General features: G+C 35.2%; 1 protein-coding gene across 14 annotated transcripts in view; it reads left to right on the top strand.

Annotated features, from left to right (window-relative positions):
* The window catches only part of LOC102924940 (AGBL carboxypeptidase 4), a 1182350-nt gene that overhangs the window by 487988 nt on the left and 676591 nt on the right, over window positions 1-17771 (top strand). For all 14 annotated transcript variants that reach the window (XM_076564763.1, XM_076564765.1, XM_076564757.1 and 11 more), the window contains one exon: window positions 12901-12995. In XM_076564763.1, the coding sequence (XP_076420878.1) occupies window positions 12901-12995 (95 nt within the window). The remainder of the gene's footprint in view (window positions 1-12900; window positions 12996-17771) is intronic.

Here is a 17771-nt window from a genome sequence, read left to right on the forward strand (position 1 = left end):
GGAACAGGGACAGAGTGGGAGATCAAGGAAGGAAATACCATGATTCATGGGAATTTGGAGAAATGGAGTGCTAGAGAAGTTCCCAGGAATCCACAAGGATGACTCCATCTTAGACTACTGGCAATAGTTGAGAGGGTGCCTGAACTGGCCTACTCTGGTGATTAGATGGCTGAATACCCTAACTGTCATCATAGAACCTACATCCAATGACTGATAGAAGCAGATGCAAGATCCACAGCCCGGTGCCAGGCTGAGCTCCAGGAGTCCAATTGATGAGAGAGAGAAGAGATTCTATGAGCAAGGGACATCGAGATCATGATGGGAAAATGTACAGAGACGACCAGCCAAACTAGTGGAAACACATGAACTATGGGCCAATAGCTGAGGAGCCCTCATGGTACTGGACTAGGCCCTCTGGATAGGCCAGGCAGTTGTTTAGCTTGAACTGTTTAAGGGGCCCCCAGGCAGTGGTATCGGGACCTGTCCCTGGTGCATGAGCAGTCTTTTTGGAGCCCAGTGCCTGTCGTGAGACACTTTGCGCAGCCTTGGTGCAGGGAGGAGGTTCTTGGACCTGCCTCAACTGAATGTGCCAGCCTCTGCTGACTCCCCATGGGAGGCCTTGCCTTGGAGGAGGGAATGGATGGTAGTTTGGGGAGGAAGGCTGAGGGGTGGTAGGAGGGAAGAGAGGGTCATCTGTGGTTGGTATGTAAAATGAATAGAATAATAATAAAAAATGAATTAATAAATAAGTTTGTAACAAAACCTTTAAAGATGCTACTAGTTTAACCAAGGTATCAAGAACTCTACCATCCCCAGTTGCCAAAGGAGGCAACAGAACCCAGAGAGGCAAACGACCTAGCCAGTTTGTCAACTGCTCTTTGAGAACCAGACACCTAGTTTTTCATTTTTATACTTTTGTAGTTGCACATTGTATGGGTGATGTTTCATTTTAAGTTTAAAATAAATGCCTGTTTTAACACTTAAAAAAAGAAAAGAAAAAATGTCTTACACACTTTTTCTCCTATCTGGTTAGTCCTTGTTCCTTAGTAAAGAATCTACTTTGTAAGCTTGCGTGGTGGCACATACCTATAATCCCAGTACCAAGGAGATTGAGGCAGGAAGATCATATGTTCAAGCCCTGCCTTGTTACATAACAAGACCCTGACTTGACTCCCTCCCCTACAAAACTTTCTTTCTATTACCTTCCCTGTATTATTGACTCTTCTTCCACATTGGAGTATGTGTGTGTGTGTGGGGGGGGGTTGTAGCCTTGCCTAAGGGTCAAGGGACCATTCTTATTCATATCTATAATCACAGCTGATGCAGAGTAGGAATCACATGCTTGTTTATTCAATGAAGTGAGTGGATAAATATATTCTTGAGGAAATGAATGAATACTTAGAATAAAACTCAGTAAGAAATGCTGTCAAGTTGAAAGGAAGAAAGTAATTTGGGGGAGGGGTCTGGGTGTTGGTAGATATTTATTCTGCTTAGAAAGAAGAAAGGGTCTCCCTGAAACATATTATTTTGTTTCTGTCCTTTTGGTAGTGCTCTTTTTTGATATGCTAAACTTCCTTTGATGAGAATGTTTTGTTGTGTTCCTCTTCTGTCGCTTTTGCTGCCTTCTCACAGTGTTCTGTGAGAGACAACTCCTCCTATGTGCAGTAAGTAAGCCAGTTCTTTATTGCCTATGTCAGACCCCAGTATCTGTGTGAAGATTTTGACAACTGCCAGTGATAAGACACATGTACAACTCATAAGTAAGCTTTGGTAGTTCCCTGTGCCCCCTGTAAGAGATGTGGACTACTTTTAAATACCTGATTAATTTTACTTTAGACTTTATCCTTTTGGTATGTTAAGCCCCGGATTTCCTAGTATAGTTTTAAAAATTGAGGTGACAACATGAGTGGGATAGGTGCTTAAGTATATGTATATGATGTTTATAACTAACTTCTTACATTTATATGCACATTTATTTTTGCAAACAAGTGTACAGACATTTAGGTGTTTATCCTTGAACTTGGAGATGAAGATGAGCATATATATGTTGTTTCCTAAGCACATTGTCTTGGTAAGTGTATTTAATTCTACTGACTTTATCATATAGCTATGGCATCCCTCTTTACAGAAAAGGAAATCAGGTTCAGAAAGATGACAAATCATGGTCAAATTCATACAGTGAGAGATAGGCGTGGAACTCCCAATATTTCTTTCCAGAATGTAAGAAATCAAGTTTCTCTCAGAGTAGACAATATAAAAACTGTAGCATGGCTTGAAAGTAAGGGTGCTGTTGAGTTGAATAAACAGAGCTAGATTTTAATAACTTTCACCCATGTTGCCTCTATGCTTTGGATATGTCATGACAGCAAGGTACATTTACTGCGTGTAATCCTTCCTAGCCCATACTAAGATGGTCATATGGTGGCACATGTCTGGATCATATAACTATTCTACACAGCCTTTTCCCATTATGTTAGTCCTTGCTCAGTTGCCACAATAAGGTGGTAAGAATTAGTTGCTTCAAAAGGAGTTATTGGCATTATTCATATGGAAACAACTCATGATTAACTTCAGGAATCAAAATCATTTTAAAATTTATGTATAGCTAGTGATAGTCATATCTACTTAATGATTTATAATTATTAAGAAAGAAGAAAAACATGAAAAATATCAAGAAAATATATAATCTAACAATGTAAAAAATAATATTAAAGGAGTCTAACAATGGATAATGAAATAGAATGATAAAGGAGGTTTCACTGGGTGTGAATATAACCATGTACAACTTCAAGAGAATATCAACTAGAGATTTCCCATCACTGAAGTGTATCATTGAACTGCAGTTATCAATGCAGTAGTAGACTGTCCCCAGAATAAAAATACAGATCTGTGAAATTGAATTTCAGACATAAGGAACTTAGCATATAAAATATTATTATTTATAAAAATAGCATTTAAAGTTATAAAAGAGAAGAATCACTTATTTAAGAAAACAGTATACTGAACATTTGAAAGACATATTACGGTGCACTTCACACTTTATGCTTAGATTTCCAGTGAAATTAATGGTAAATGTTTACATTTTCTATTACGAAAACTTAAATATCTATGAAATAGTCAAACATTTGTCAGCCTTCACATCTTGTTTTTTTATTGACTTTAGTAAATATAACATTGTATCATAAATACCTTTTTCTTTTCTATTCTCCCATGCATCTAAAATCAGTGTGTGTTATTCACATGTGATTTTATAACTTTTTATTCACATATTCCACTGAAAATGCTATCATTCTGTGTTATGATGCTTGCTTTGCCTTTTCATTAAACACAATTCTGGATAATTGTCCCTCTAGAGTATTCATGTTAAATGCTGACTGGTGTTCTGTTTTGCCAATGAAACAAAATTTATCCACTCTCCTGAGTTAAGTGGTTTAGTTGTTTACTCTCATAAACAAATGGACTACAGTGCCTATCTCCTGTGTGTCTCCTTATGCAGTGTGTGAATATGTCTTAGTAGAATATATAGTTACAGGGTCACAATTCTAAGTATCTTCAGCTTTATTGCCAAGCTTCCTTTTAAAGAGATTATTTTATTTTGCATATTCATTATCAACATTCAGAACTGCTCTTTTTTCTACATAATTATCCTTGCTTGATATTTTAAAATTTACTATTCTTTTGCTAATTTTTCATGGGTAATGAGTGAATTCATTTCTTAGTTTATCTTTCCTCAACTTAATTTTTTGATCACATATCCACATAGTCGAGAATTTTCTATTTTTTCAATAGTTACATCTTTATCCCAGTTTCTTTAATTCAAGGATTTGGTATATCTGCAAAAGACAGTGTTAGCACTTTAAAAAAATTGAGATTAATATAATTGCAACATCTATCCCTTTCCTTTCCTCCCTCTAAGTCTTCTCCTATCCCTCTTCTTGCTCTCTTTTAAATTCATGTCCTCTTTTTTGTTACACGCATACTTGTATATATATATTTCTAAATATAATCAGCTCAGTCTGTATAATGTAATTTGTATGTATGTTTTCAGGGCTGACACTTTGGTATTGGATAACCAACTCATGTGTTCTTCCCTGAGGAAAACTATTTCTCCCATTCTCAGCATTCCTTACTTGCCTGTAGTTCTTTGGTAAAGTCAAGGCATATTACTCTTTCCCCTATCCACTTTGGCATATCTATTGTTCTCCTTTTTCAGTTCATGTTTTGGAAGTCATGCTGGTGAGACTGCATGGGTGTACCTTCTTATATTATTCAGAGACACAATCTCATATCAAATACCCTGATCTTACAGTCTTTCTACATCCTCTTCTGCAGTTTCCTGAACATTAGGTGCAGGAGTGTTTTGTAGATGTATCCATTGGGACTGGGCTCCTCAACCCTGCCTTTTGATTGGTTGTAGTTTTCTGCAATGGCATCATGTAGAAGTTTCCTTGATTAGAGATGAGGACTACTCTTATCTCTGGCATTTAGCATTTTTGTCTCCATGGGTATCTCCATTGGCTCATCACCCTTCACTGATAGTCAACTTTTCACCTACTCACCAATAATACTGTGTCTGGAATACGCTGAACCTATTCTTAGACTCTTTAATTTGACTTATCAGTTTGTCTCTGTAGATCATAAAACCACATCATCTTAATTAATAAATTGGATAAGCCACATTATTTTAATTCATAATATATTTATTATTATTGAATGTCTCTGCAGTTGCTAATTTTTGCTCTTGCAGTTCCATGCAAATGTTATAATGACATCAACTTTTATTCACAAACACACACACACACACACACACACACACACACACACACACACACTTACATATACATACACATCTGGTGGGATTTTGATGAACTGCATTGATTCTAATAATAAATTTTAACTAATGAATAAATGATAACAATAAGTTCTTCCACTTATTTATTACTCTTTGGCTTTAATGTTTTACAGTTTTGTGTTTAAAGATTTTGTACTTTTAGTTCCATTTATATATACTACTTACTACTTTTGAAACAATTATAAATATATGTCAAAATTTTTATTTTTTGTTTTTTGACTGTATATAAATGCATAATGAATTTTTAAATATTGACTGTGTATCAGTGATTTCTAATAGTTAGGAGACTCTGGGAATATCCTTTGTACAAAATTATTTTGGCAGTGTATGTAATATACATTTTGTTTTTGTCCTTATCACTCCATTCTTTGCACTTATTTTCATTGCTTTGTTGATGTGGGTAGAAAATCTTGAACAGGAGTGGCAATAGTACTAGCTGTCACTCCACTCTTTTTTTGTCCCCAAACTTAATAAAAATGCTAAATATACTTTATGATTAATTATGATATTATGATTGCGTTTTTAAACATTTTTCTTTGGGTGGATAACATTTATCAGATTAAGAAGTTCTTATAATTAGTTTCCTGGGGTAATTATAATTCAAGAGTACTACATTTTATCAAATGCTTTTATTTGACATTTAAGGTAAATTCTTTTTCTCTATAAATACATTATGATTCATTTAAGAATTTTAAAGCATTGAATTCCTAGAGTAGTTTAAATTTATTATAATTTATCCCCACCACGTATAGTAGATTCAAGTCACCTATTTGGTGTAGTTTTTGTGAAAGAGAGTAAGTTTCCCCTTTTTGTGGTGTGCAGTGTTGGTGTGCAGTGTTGGTGTCTTATCTCTGTCACATTGTTGGGAAAATTCTTTGCTGAAACTTGATATACTTGAATTTTCTATATGAGAAAGTTGTTAATATAATCAATTACCTTTCTTTATCTAATGGAACTATGCTACTTTGGTGTATCCTCTGTCAGTGTTAGTAATGAAGGTTTTTGTTTCAATAGACATTTGTCCTTTCTTTTTAACTTTGGAAATTCATTCACATGGTGTTTTTATTTTAATATCTTTTCATTATAATGTGTTTAGTTCTACTTGGGTGTTAATTTCTAATTTGTATAAGCTATATCTTTTAAAACATTGGTTTTAAAACATTTTTAAAAGCTTTAGAGTTACTATTGAAGTCTATATGGTATTTTGCAATCCATTATTCTTCCTACACTGCCACCTCTTTCTAACTCTTTCTTCTCCACCTCCTCTTCTTTTCTCTGTTCCTCTTCCTAGTCTTTCCACTGTTCTTCTTTTCTTGTTTTTGAAACAGAGTCTCAGGTAGCCCAGGGTAGTCTCAAATTCACTATGTAATTGAACATAACCTTGAACTGCTGATGCTCTTACCTCTACCTTCAGAATAATGTGATTACAGATGTGTGTTACCACACTTGGTTCTTTATTGTAAACATTTTTCAATTTCTCTTTCATTTTATATATTCTTTCATATGCTGAATGGAAAATGAACTTAAAGTTCTTTTTCCTAATTCTTGGTCTGGAGATATATATGGCTGGATGGTTAAGAGCAGTAAGTGCTTCTGGAAAGGGTCAGAGTTCAGCACATACATGGTGGGTCACAACCACCTGTAATTCCAGTTGCAGAGGATTGGACACTGTCTTCAGACCTCCACAGGCTCCTATACTCAGATACATAATCATATACATAAATAATTAAATCTAAACAATGTTACACTGTAAACCTCCCATTAAGTTTTTTATTTTATTTTATATTTATTTAGTTAGTATGTTAGCGGTGTGTGTGTGTGTGTGTGTGTGTGTGTAGAGGAGAATAACTTGTTCTGGAGATCCAACTCAGATCTCAGATTGACTGCAGGTGTCATTACTACTGATCCACCTCTCTGGGCCACCTTTTAAAATACACTGCACTAGAATTTGTGGTATGATTTTAATAGAAGTAACATTATTGACATTTTTATTTCCTAATAAAAGGAGTATTTCTTCAAAAAATATGAGTGCAATAAATTTTGTATTTTTTGTTTGTTTTGTTTTTGTTTTTGTTTTTTTGTTTTGTTTTTTTGAGACAGCATTTCTCTGTGTAGCCTCGAACTCACAGAGATCTGCCTGCCTCTGCCTCCAAAGTGCTGGGATTAAAGGCATGCGCCACCACCACCGGGCTTACTATAAATTTTAATAGCAGTTATAAAGAATATGAAATACTCTTCAATTTCTACTTTGCAAAGAATCTGTAAATATTTGAATGAATACTAAAATTTATCAGTAGTTTTTTCTACTTGTATTTGTGGATAATTATTATTTATTATTTAACTTATGCACATAGTGACACCAATAGGTTATTTTTAAATTTGACATATAGTTCTATTTCTCAGATGTGTCATATCATGTTATATTATATTATTTTTGTCTATATGGAAGTTTACTGATGGGTAATATTTAGAAATAGATAATATTTAGAAAATCTCAACCATGGCTTATAATTGAGACTGGGCTACACTTGTTTTCCTCTCCAGATGGTCTTGCTTGGTTTTGCTTCAAGATTTTAAGAGCCTTACACAATGAATTGAATAAATTTCTACCTTTTTAATTTTCTTTCATCTTACAAACCATTAACACAATTTTAAAAGTCAAGCACTATTACAAATGCCTCCCCCAAATATTTGTGTGCTCATGCCCTCACTTTTGGTTCGTACTCTTTAAAGCAAGGATCTGAAAATCGCTTCTATAAAGAATAAGAGAGTAAATGATTTGGACTTTGAGAGTTATTAAATTTCTGCAGAACTTTTCAGCTCTGCCGCCAATGTTTTGAAAGCAGCATTGCTAACCCTCATGAATGGGCATGACTTTATTTGCAAAAGGAAGGCAGTCAGGATTTGGCCCCTGTGCTAACAGAAATCACTTTGATTTATTTGACTGTTTTCTGTATCACTTGTATATGTCTAAATAAAAATCTTTATTATATAATTTACTATATATTCTCCTTCATTTTAGCTAGGACTTGCTGACCCTTTGTTATAGATAATTTCATTCCTTAATAGTTCTGCTGCTAGGTGATTCTTTCTCAAACTCTCAATGTATTTTTTCTTTTGCATCTGACCTCCTACCTTCTAACATCTAATTCTATTTCTGTTACATTAGCTTTCTGTGAACCTAGTACAAATTGACTGTTTCTTCAAGTTCTTTTTAAGTTTACTTGCCTGGGTCTCTGCTTCTATTGAGTATCTTTCACTGCAGCATGTTCTACATAGCTTGGGTTCAGGGAGCCTGGCTGGGGCAACAATGAAATGAATAGAGGGAAGACATATAGACACACACACACACACACACACACACACACACACACACACACACACACACTAACTTTGGGATCTTGTAGGATTCTCTAACCCATACCACTGCAACCTGGAACCCCAACATGTTTGTTAGGTACAGCACTGGGGGAGGGGTTATTTAATCTCCTAGGTTAGATAGGTAAGCAGTCTCTGGCTGTAATCATCTCAGAGGAAGATGCTGCAGCTGCTAGTCTTTGCATACCCTGATCAGTGGTTCATAAACATTCATACCCAGACTCCCAGCTTTGCCATCCCTCTTGTGCCTGGCCCATATGGTTAATAGCTTCATCAATTTATCATGGGCCAGTTGGTCTCGATGTCTTCATTAGGCCATGCTCAAGTCAAAATTCAGTTCACTCAAAACTTCCCTCACTCAGGGCTTTCTCTGTCCCCTACATTTTGCTATTATCAAGCTGGTATTTTGGGGGGTAGTGTTCTAGGTCTATATTTGAAAATATTTACATTTGAGAGTTGGTAATACCTAAGAAGAATCTTCCAACCTCCTCATTGGAACTTAAGTCTGACAACAATGCCTGGTACCCGCTCTCTGCTGTGTCTGCCATCTCTAAATCCAGAATCTCTCTCTGCTTCAGCTTCTCCAGTGTGTGATCTCTAAAGCTGGCCACACAGAGTAAGGGCAATCCTTGGGACTTGATGTGAGATGGATAATCAGTTTAATTTCTCTTAGTAATACTTCTGGCCACACCCTGCATAAAACTCCTGTCTTTAGAAGTACCAAATGCTTCCAGTATTTTGTCTTTGTTTCTTTCTATGCTGACTGCATAGACCTTATTTCTTAAATCTTCTTGTTTTCTACGATAAATACATAAGGGTCAAACATGTGTGTAGCCTGAAGTTTCAGTCTCACCTGGTCCCGCAGCTATTCAATCCCAAATAAATACACAAAGGCTTATATTAATTTTAACTCTTGCTCGGCCTTATAACTAACTCTTATGCTTAAATTTACCCATAATTTTTGTCTATGTTTAGCCACGTGGCTTGGTATCATTTCTCAGTCCAACATTCTCATCTTACTTGGTCTTTGTCTGGCTGAGGACTCCATCTTTGCCTTTCCTCTTTCCAGCCTTCTCCTAGTCTGGTCACCCCACCTACATTTCCTGCCTGGCTACTGGCCAATCTGCATTTTATTAAACCAATAGGAGTGACAAATCTTTACAGTGTACAAGAGCTTTAGCTCACAGCACCTGTCTGTGGGCTGCTTTGATATGTGTCACACTGTCATATTAGCAGCTAAAATATTATGATTAGTTTGCCTAAAAAGGCGTTTTGTCCTTACTTTGAAGTGATAGTCATCAGTGGTTTTCTGGTCTCTTGCATCTTCTCTGGTTTACTTTCAAACTGTTGTCTTTATTTTATTTTATTTTTCTATATATTTCTCTAACAGCCTGCTTTAGGTGGTCTTGTAATTCCTGAATCTGAACATTTGTGCCTTTCACAACGCTGACCATAAATATATTCATCTGCTTTTCTCTTTCAGTTTGCCCTTACCATTTTATTGTGTCACTTTTCAGACATTTTTAATGAGATGCATTTAGAGTTTTATGTCTTTCCTCTTTATATCTTGTTAATATTTTATATCTTGTTCTGTGTGTTTAATTTTGGATTTCTTCAGCTCTTTCTTATAGCTTATTGATTATTCTTGCAGGAACATCTATTATGCATTTTAATCTAAGAGATGAATATTTAAATTCAACTGCATTTTTAAGGGTAGTGAGGTTTTTTGTTGCTGATGATGGTGTTCTCTTGTGTTTAAAACATTAATTTAAGTTATTATTCACTTTAAATACTTTGTAGTATACCAGAGTTTCATAATCTAAATTCCTCTGTGGTCTCATTCAGGTAATTTTTTGGCTGATTATTTCTCTTAGTTGTGGCGTTGTCAATCCATGTGCCCTGTCCCTTTGAGCCTAAGATGAAGCAGAACAAGAAGGCCAAGAGAAACCGTATTAGACCACTTCCTGGCTTACAGGAGATAGAGATTGTGGGAGGGTCAAGGGTCAGATACATCTTTCTGTGAAATCCCCCATGCCCCACTCACTCCAGCTAAGCCCTAATTCTACCTTCCCACCACTGTTAAAGTGTCATCATATGGGAATGCACTAAGGGCTCATCCACGGATTAGGTCAGAGTCTTTACAATACAATCACTTCCCCAAAGACTGCCAGCTAGCAAAGAATTCCAGCAACGTACCAGCCTGTGGGGGCAGTTAATAGTCAAACTCTAACAATGAGAGGCAACAGATGGCTTCTGTCTAATAAAGTTCATTATTCTCAAAGCAAAAGAGAAATGGCTCAAATGTCAGAGTCTCTGGGGTTGGAGTCTAAGGATCTGTATTTCTCAAAATGTTTGCAGGTGTTTCTAATCTATAAAGCAGAATAATGTAAATGAAATGATTAACTGGGAATGAGTAATAAGGATTATTAGTTAAATTTTCTTATAAGATTTTTTTTTATCTTGATTGTTTGATTCTTATCATCAATTGGTGTTTTTTTGGATGGGCAGGAAGTAGTTTCTTGAAAATGCTTGGAGAGCGACTATTTATGGGTATGTAATCCTGCAGCAAAGGTATGGGCCTTTACAATCAGAGCAACCTGGAGCTCAAGTCCCAATTCCACCATTTACTAGTTTGGAGATTTTTGTTCATGGGATAAAGGCCATACATCTGGCTCTTACTAGTTTTATTTTTCCTCTTGTGTAAGACTGAGTTAAAATATACAATCTTTGTTTAAGAATGCAATAGCTAGGTAATATAAAATATTTGAAAATACCTGAGACATTTTCTAATAGTAAGATGTTAATAATTACTAAAAAGTTTCCCTTTCCACATTTTTATTTCACTTTGTCTGTTTGTATCATTTCTTTATTAGCTTTCTCCCTTTACTAATAATCCAGCTCCTGCATATACAATACAGTCACTAAGTTCACTGGAAATGGATTTGACACTTGAAATCTCAAAAGAAAAAAGAGGATTATGCCTTGTGAGGTTCAAAGGCCATTTGTCCCCTTGATATTGATTTTCTTAAATCAGATAGTAGCCAAGACCTTGGGAAAAGTAATTGAACTGACAACTAGCAGGTCTAAGTTATTAATAATGGAGCAGCCTTGGACATTCTTGATGACTTAATGTAATGACAGAAGGAAGGTCTGAAATGCCCAGAGTGGCTGAGTCTCTGATGAGAAAAGAAAACACGTTATTCCTGAGAACTTATTTCATGGAATAAAATCTTTATGCTAGTTCAAAATACAATGACAGAGGAAGAGGTCTTATTTTGCTTTTTTAATAAAACAAAACTTTGAAAAATTAAAATTTGCTATCATATTTCTTTTTTTCCATTATTAAAAAAAACTGATTTACTAATGGCTACATTTTCTTAGACTCTTAATAAGCAACTACTCAAGAGTAAAATCATGGTTGTCTTATCATTTTTATCCCCTGAATTCAAATATCAATACTGTCATCTACTAGTTGTATGACTTTGAGCAAGTGAAGTATCCTCTCAGAGATTTAGTTTCCACAACTGTAAAATGGAGAAATTTATGTTTTAATTATAGTTATGGAAGAATATGTAAGATCTTTTATGTGAAATCTATATAACACCTCACATGTAAATAATTGTTGAATAAAGTAGGCCATGAATTTGTGTATGCTTTATCTTTTTTGCTGTAACTTTAAAAGCTTGACAAAGGTAATATCTCAACTTTTTCTTTCTCCAACTATTCTAGTTGTCTGAACCCTAGTCCCCAGGCATCTTGGGATATTTCAGTGGTATTGTGTGTGTTTCAATCCAGTTCATCGTTCTTTCATAATTTCTTGTCTTACTTTGTGAAAAAATAGGTTCATATAAACAAAGGTCTAATTGTTTTTATCAGCACTACCACTCTGGAAAACCCTTAGGTGTCTAGAACACTCCACTCCCCTGTTGTAAGGGTAAAATGTCAAGAGGAGATGATTTATTTGATTACCTATGGTTCTACAGCGCATGCTGAGATTAGGGCTGAGCCCCACACCCTGGGCCTATAGCAGAGGACAGCACAGAGGAGTTACAGAAGAGGTCATGTAGCTCTAAATATAGTCAAAGAGCTTCTAATAGCTGGAGAATGTTTCTGTTGTAATTTTGTACTGAGTTAGTGTCTTTTGTCTCATTGAACATCAAAGGTCTGTCTTTACCCTAATGACATTATTTATTTTCAGGCAATTTCCAGGTTGTTCTTGAGAAAGATGGAAAATTAGTAGCTAAATTTTATTGAGAATCCTATATTACCTAATGAGAGTCAAAACACTATACATAGATTAACTCCTTGAGTTCCCATCAGAACCCCAGTAGGTAGGTACAATTACTGCCATTTATCAACATGGGGATTATTATCAACTCATATTACAAGGTCACAAAACCCCAAAATGTTAGTGTTAGACATGAATATCAGACTTTCAGAGCTTCAAAACTAATTAAGTAGATGTCCATTTAAGCAATTAATTCAAAAGAATAAGATTTGTAAGCTGTCTTAGCCGGCACAAACAAGTTACAATCTGTGATCACTGTTGTACTGTGTGGTGCTAGTCCGAGTGGCTTCCTTTAACCTTTGCTTATGATTTTCTGTCTTAATTATCAAAAAGTGGCAATTTGCATAGCAAGGACTTCTGACAAGTTTCTGTTTCTTTTCAGAGGGTCATTTTCAACATTGTTAACTTCAGCAAAACTAAGAGTCTCTATAGAGATGGAATGGCACCTATGGTGAAATCTACCAGCAGACCGAAATGGTAAGCAATCCAGGAAATTTGTCTCGTTGCTATTTACCCTTTGCCTAGCTGGGGCACAACTCTACTATAGCTGAGCAGTATGAATCAGAGCAGTTTCTAGATGGCTATTCTCTGGGGTTTATGTACTGTACTGTTCTTTCAGAATGTTAGGAAATTGTTCCCATGCTTACTAGAACCAACATTTGGTTATGAGAGAAGTTACAGTATGGTATTTGGTTAAATTATTGTCCTATTTTAATTTATTATGTATCTTTGGAAATATACTTAAAATTGGACCTCCACCCACTCCTCTTCCTTTGATCTGCTCTACATATAGGTGATGTGTAGTAACCTAGAAAGACTTTAGCAACTATAGTTTAGCCTAACCTATAATCTGTGGACCACAGGCATCCCAGAATATCTGTGAATGCAGTTCAGCACATTTGCAGATGACAGTGTCATGTCACAAAAATGGTTGGGCACCCTGGATGTAGTTCTGTACTTCTTCCTTCCTTCCCTTTGTGTGTGTGTGTGTGTGTGTGTGTGTGTGTGTGTGTGTGTGTGTGTATCTGTGTGTGTGTGTGTGTGTGTGTATCTGTGTGTGTGTGTGTGTGTGTGTGTGTGTGTGTGTGTGTTGGTGGTATTTTCTATAGACATTATTGTTTCAGAATGTTAAATGTTAGTTTTATTTGTTCCATTACTGTGCTGTGGAGGAGATGAGTTAGAGTTAGATAGGATTGTTTACTAATTGTAATGATGATGATATTAATAGTAATAATAATAACTATACCATTTGTTGAGACCTCGTTCTTTTGCAAACATTTTACTTCTGTAGTTAATATTTTCACACTTTCGTAAGAAATATTTTTAAATATAATGAACTTCAGATGAAAAAATTGAGGCTTGGGAAAATTAAGTATTTTCTAAAAGCCATAAAAGCTAAGGAAGGACCTAGCTGTTTATATATTGCTTCATAGAGCCTTGAAGCTACTTCATCCTATTTTCCATCTATTCATTTATTTATTAAACCAACATTTATTGAGACTAAAATAATGAGAACTTTTAAAGACAGAAACCAAGTATTAGTCATCTGTCACACAGTAGGTGTTTAAGCAAATGATGTGGAGACTGAACTGAATTCCTTATGAGAATTTATATGTAAGGCACCTGGCACTTGCTAAGTGCTCAATAAATGACATCTATTATTAATAATATGTAAAATGCTATACAAATGCAAGGAATTGTTAATATTATTCTAGCTTTGATCCTTGTTCAAATTTTAATGACTAGTGAGAAGATAGTCTCCAAATGTCTGTATTTATAGAAAACTAGCATTTCATAAATATTGAATTGTGCTTTTATCTACAAATGATGCTTGGCAATTTTCTATAAATGCTAGCTTGTGAAGCTCAGGTTTATAAAAATGCAGACATTTGATAACAGTTATAAAAACTGTTTATTAAATGGTAAAAATATTTCTGATCTTTTTTTTTTACTTTACAGCATTGAATCAATTAAACATCTGCATTTTGATCTCTTTCTGTCAATTTGGTCTGGGCAAAAGAACAAGACTTGAGTCTCTCAATCCAGGCCAAGAAGGCAATAATGTAGGCAGGCATGTGTGTTGATGGATACATCAAGCCAGTAAAACAATATCACTATGTATCTGTTCAGAGGAGCCTTTGAAGAACATCATGCATTTTTTCCAAGTTCTATGTTAAGATCTTATGCAGCAACAGTAATTGCTATCTACATTTCCAAGTGTAAGCTTTGTGTGCTCTAATTCTCTCTCCCCTCCCCTCCTGTCTCCTAAACCTATCTCCCTTCTCCCTTCTCCCCTCTTCTCCCTGACCTCTCCTCTCTTCTCTCCTCTCTCCTTGCATCCTTCTCTCATTCCCACATTCCCTACAACTCCTCATCTCTCAAATCGTACACTTAAAATTGTTTCATTTTGGTACCTGTCCTGTATTTTGACACTTTGGTTCTCTGTGTGTGTGTGTTTGTCTATCTCTCTGTCTCTTTCTACCAGCCTCGCCCATCTCTTGGCAAGATTTTGAAATATTAATGAGTCCTTGCATTTGTATTATTATACCTTAGAATCAAGTTAGTACCCATATCCATTGTTAGCAGGCCTCAGCAACAGCAATTATCCATATCCAGTCATTGAGTTTTTCTAGTCTGAAGTAACCTCAAGTTTCAGAACTGAGTTTTTGCTGTTTATCAAGCCAATTGGGTACAAAATAACCCTGCAAACCATCCTGTTTATCTAATTCCTCTTTTTGCTGCCTAAAACTTGAATATGAAGCTGCTCACATTGTTTTAATCTCCCTTTCCCTCAATCTAGATGTTTGTATATTTATTTATCAGAATTTTTGAGCATTGTATTAAATGTTGGGATGCAGAAGGGATATGAATATGCAAAGGAAACTTTCATAGAAATTTTATTAAATAATCTACATAGATCCTAACCATTCCTCTAATTGCCATTATTTTACACTGAGTATCCTTTCTGTTCCTTTTGTTATTCTTTCCCTGGGATATTTGGTTGTTCCTTCTGTCAGTTGCCTAGACCAGAACCTACCTCCCAGGAACTATTATCTCACATTTCCCAGTTGCCATGACCATTTGCCTGTCAAAATAAAATATTTTGCTAAGTTTGAGGAATTTATCACAATTTAGGACTCCAGAAAAATGTCTTAATTCAAGCCTAGCAAGTACCTTGCAGATCCCCATATTAAAATATCATCTTCAGTGCTTGTTTAATTCCAGTTTCCCTAGTATGAAGACAGTATTATTTTTTTTTCTTGACTGAGATTTTAACTATTTTTGGTAATACCAAGTAAATTTTGAGTTTTGGAAAAAGTCTTACCTAAGGATAGATGTTAAAGAATTTACATTATCTGGACTTTTATCTATGGAGATATTGAAGATAGTATTTCTTTGCTTTTCAAGATAAAATATTCTTGATGTGTCTCATAAGGAACTGTAAGTGGTCCCAAGACTTTTGGGTTTAGCATGAACCTGGAAATCTGTTAGTTATAGAAAGTAAACGAATAAAAGACACATCAGAGAAGCCATTATGCAAATATATGGCCACTCAGTGCTTTCCTGTTTTAAGGAGATAAAGTAAAAATATCTAGTTGCAAATGTCAAGGCTGTGGGAAATTCTCTGACTGCTTTAGTCCAGTATGAGTAATTCTGTTCATACACTAGCCCTCTTAATGACTATGGTTAGTGTTTGTAGCACTAGGGTTTTCGTTCATAACTCATCAATATTTCTTGATAGTGCCAAGAGTGAGTTTACTATTTGTTAACACTGCTGGAAACTGGCATTTCTAGACAGCTCACATCTGTATATTTGTATATACATATATGGAGGGTAGAAATATTTACACAAGTAGTTAATGGTGATGCCAGCCAGAAGCTCATTAACCTAAGTGTATTCTTCCAACCATATGCAATGCATAGGGATGGTGGGAGAAGGGAACACAAGAAGCACAGAGAAGCATGTTGTTGTATGGTCTTTGGTAGATCTGAAAGACCGTCTCTGATTTCCTTTCCAATACAGTAGATTAAGAAGATTGGAATAAACCTCAAAAGTAATTTCTACTTACTATTTTGTTGTTGATATAATCTGTGCTAGATTCTGTGGCAATAAATATGAACCTGATCCAATTTTGTGTTTGGTTTTGTGAACTGCTTATAGGTATACTTCTAGGAAACATTAGGAAGTATGTAAAGAATGCTGTGCGATTAAGGAGATCAAGCAAATGGATGTTAGTAGGTAGGGCCCTATAAACTAATTGAGATGCTCTATGGAGAAGGTGGTATGTTAGCTGGATTATCAATGGATGGGACATGAACAAAAATAATTGGGCTACCAGAGGAAGAAGTAACAATATATCATGCTTGCTACATTTTAAAAATATTTCTAAATAGTAATGAAATAGTGATAATAATACAACTTGCTCATTTTGCTATAAAAAGTAAATGTGAAATAGATGTGTAAATACTTTTTAAAGTCTAAAATGTCTTGGTAGTAAAACAAAATTTCAAATCCCCATTTCTTTCCCCTTGATTTACCTAATACTGAGTTTTGTGAGCATTATTCTCCCACCTTTCCTCTATTCTATCTGCCTATTAATAATTGCTTACTGAGTAGTTTATAATGTGCCAACTCTGTGAAGCACTGCAGCATGGTGGCTAATGCATATAATATGAGATATAGTCTGTTGTACTAAAAATTAAAACTATACTTCTAAGGAAATATTTTAACTAGTGTAATGTTGGATGGAGTATGCTGTGGAAACTATCCATCGGTCTACGTATCATTTAAGACCTAATCTAGGACAGTAAGGTGTTTAGGCAGGTTAAAGAGTTTCCCACAAAAGCCCAAAGATCTGAGTTTAATCCCAGGGACCAACATAAAGTGGAAGGAGAAAATAAATTCTTTAGAGTTGTCATTTGGCCTCCAAATACACACTACAGCATGTGTATGTTCCCATGCAACCTGTCTCTCATCTGTCTCTGTCTGTTTCTCTTGCTTACACACACACACACACACACACACACACACACACACACACACACACAAATAAGTAAATGAAGATTTTCAAAGTCTTAATCTACTACAATAATGAAAATACTTCCTCAGGAAGTATCATTTATTCTGAGAGTTAAAATATAAATAGTAGGTGGAGACATATATATGAAAAAATATAATGTATTTAAAGCCTAAAATTTAGAGATAACATTACCTTTTGATGCACAAAAACTATGATTGAAACATAAAAGAGT

Source organism: Peromyscus maniculatus, chromosome 2 (genome assembly GCF_049852395.1).
Source record: "Peromyscus maniculatus bairdii isolate BWxNUB_F1_BW_parent chromosome 2, HU_Pman_BW_mat_3.1, whole genome shotgun sequence".
In the NCBI taxonomy this organism is placed as follows: domain Eukaryota; kingdom Metazoa; phylum Chordata; class Mammalia; order Rodentia; family Cricetidae; genus Peromyscus; species Peromyscus maniculatus.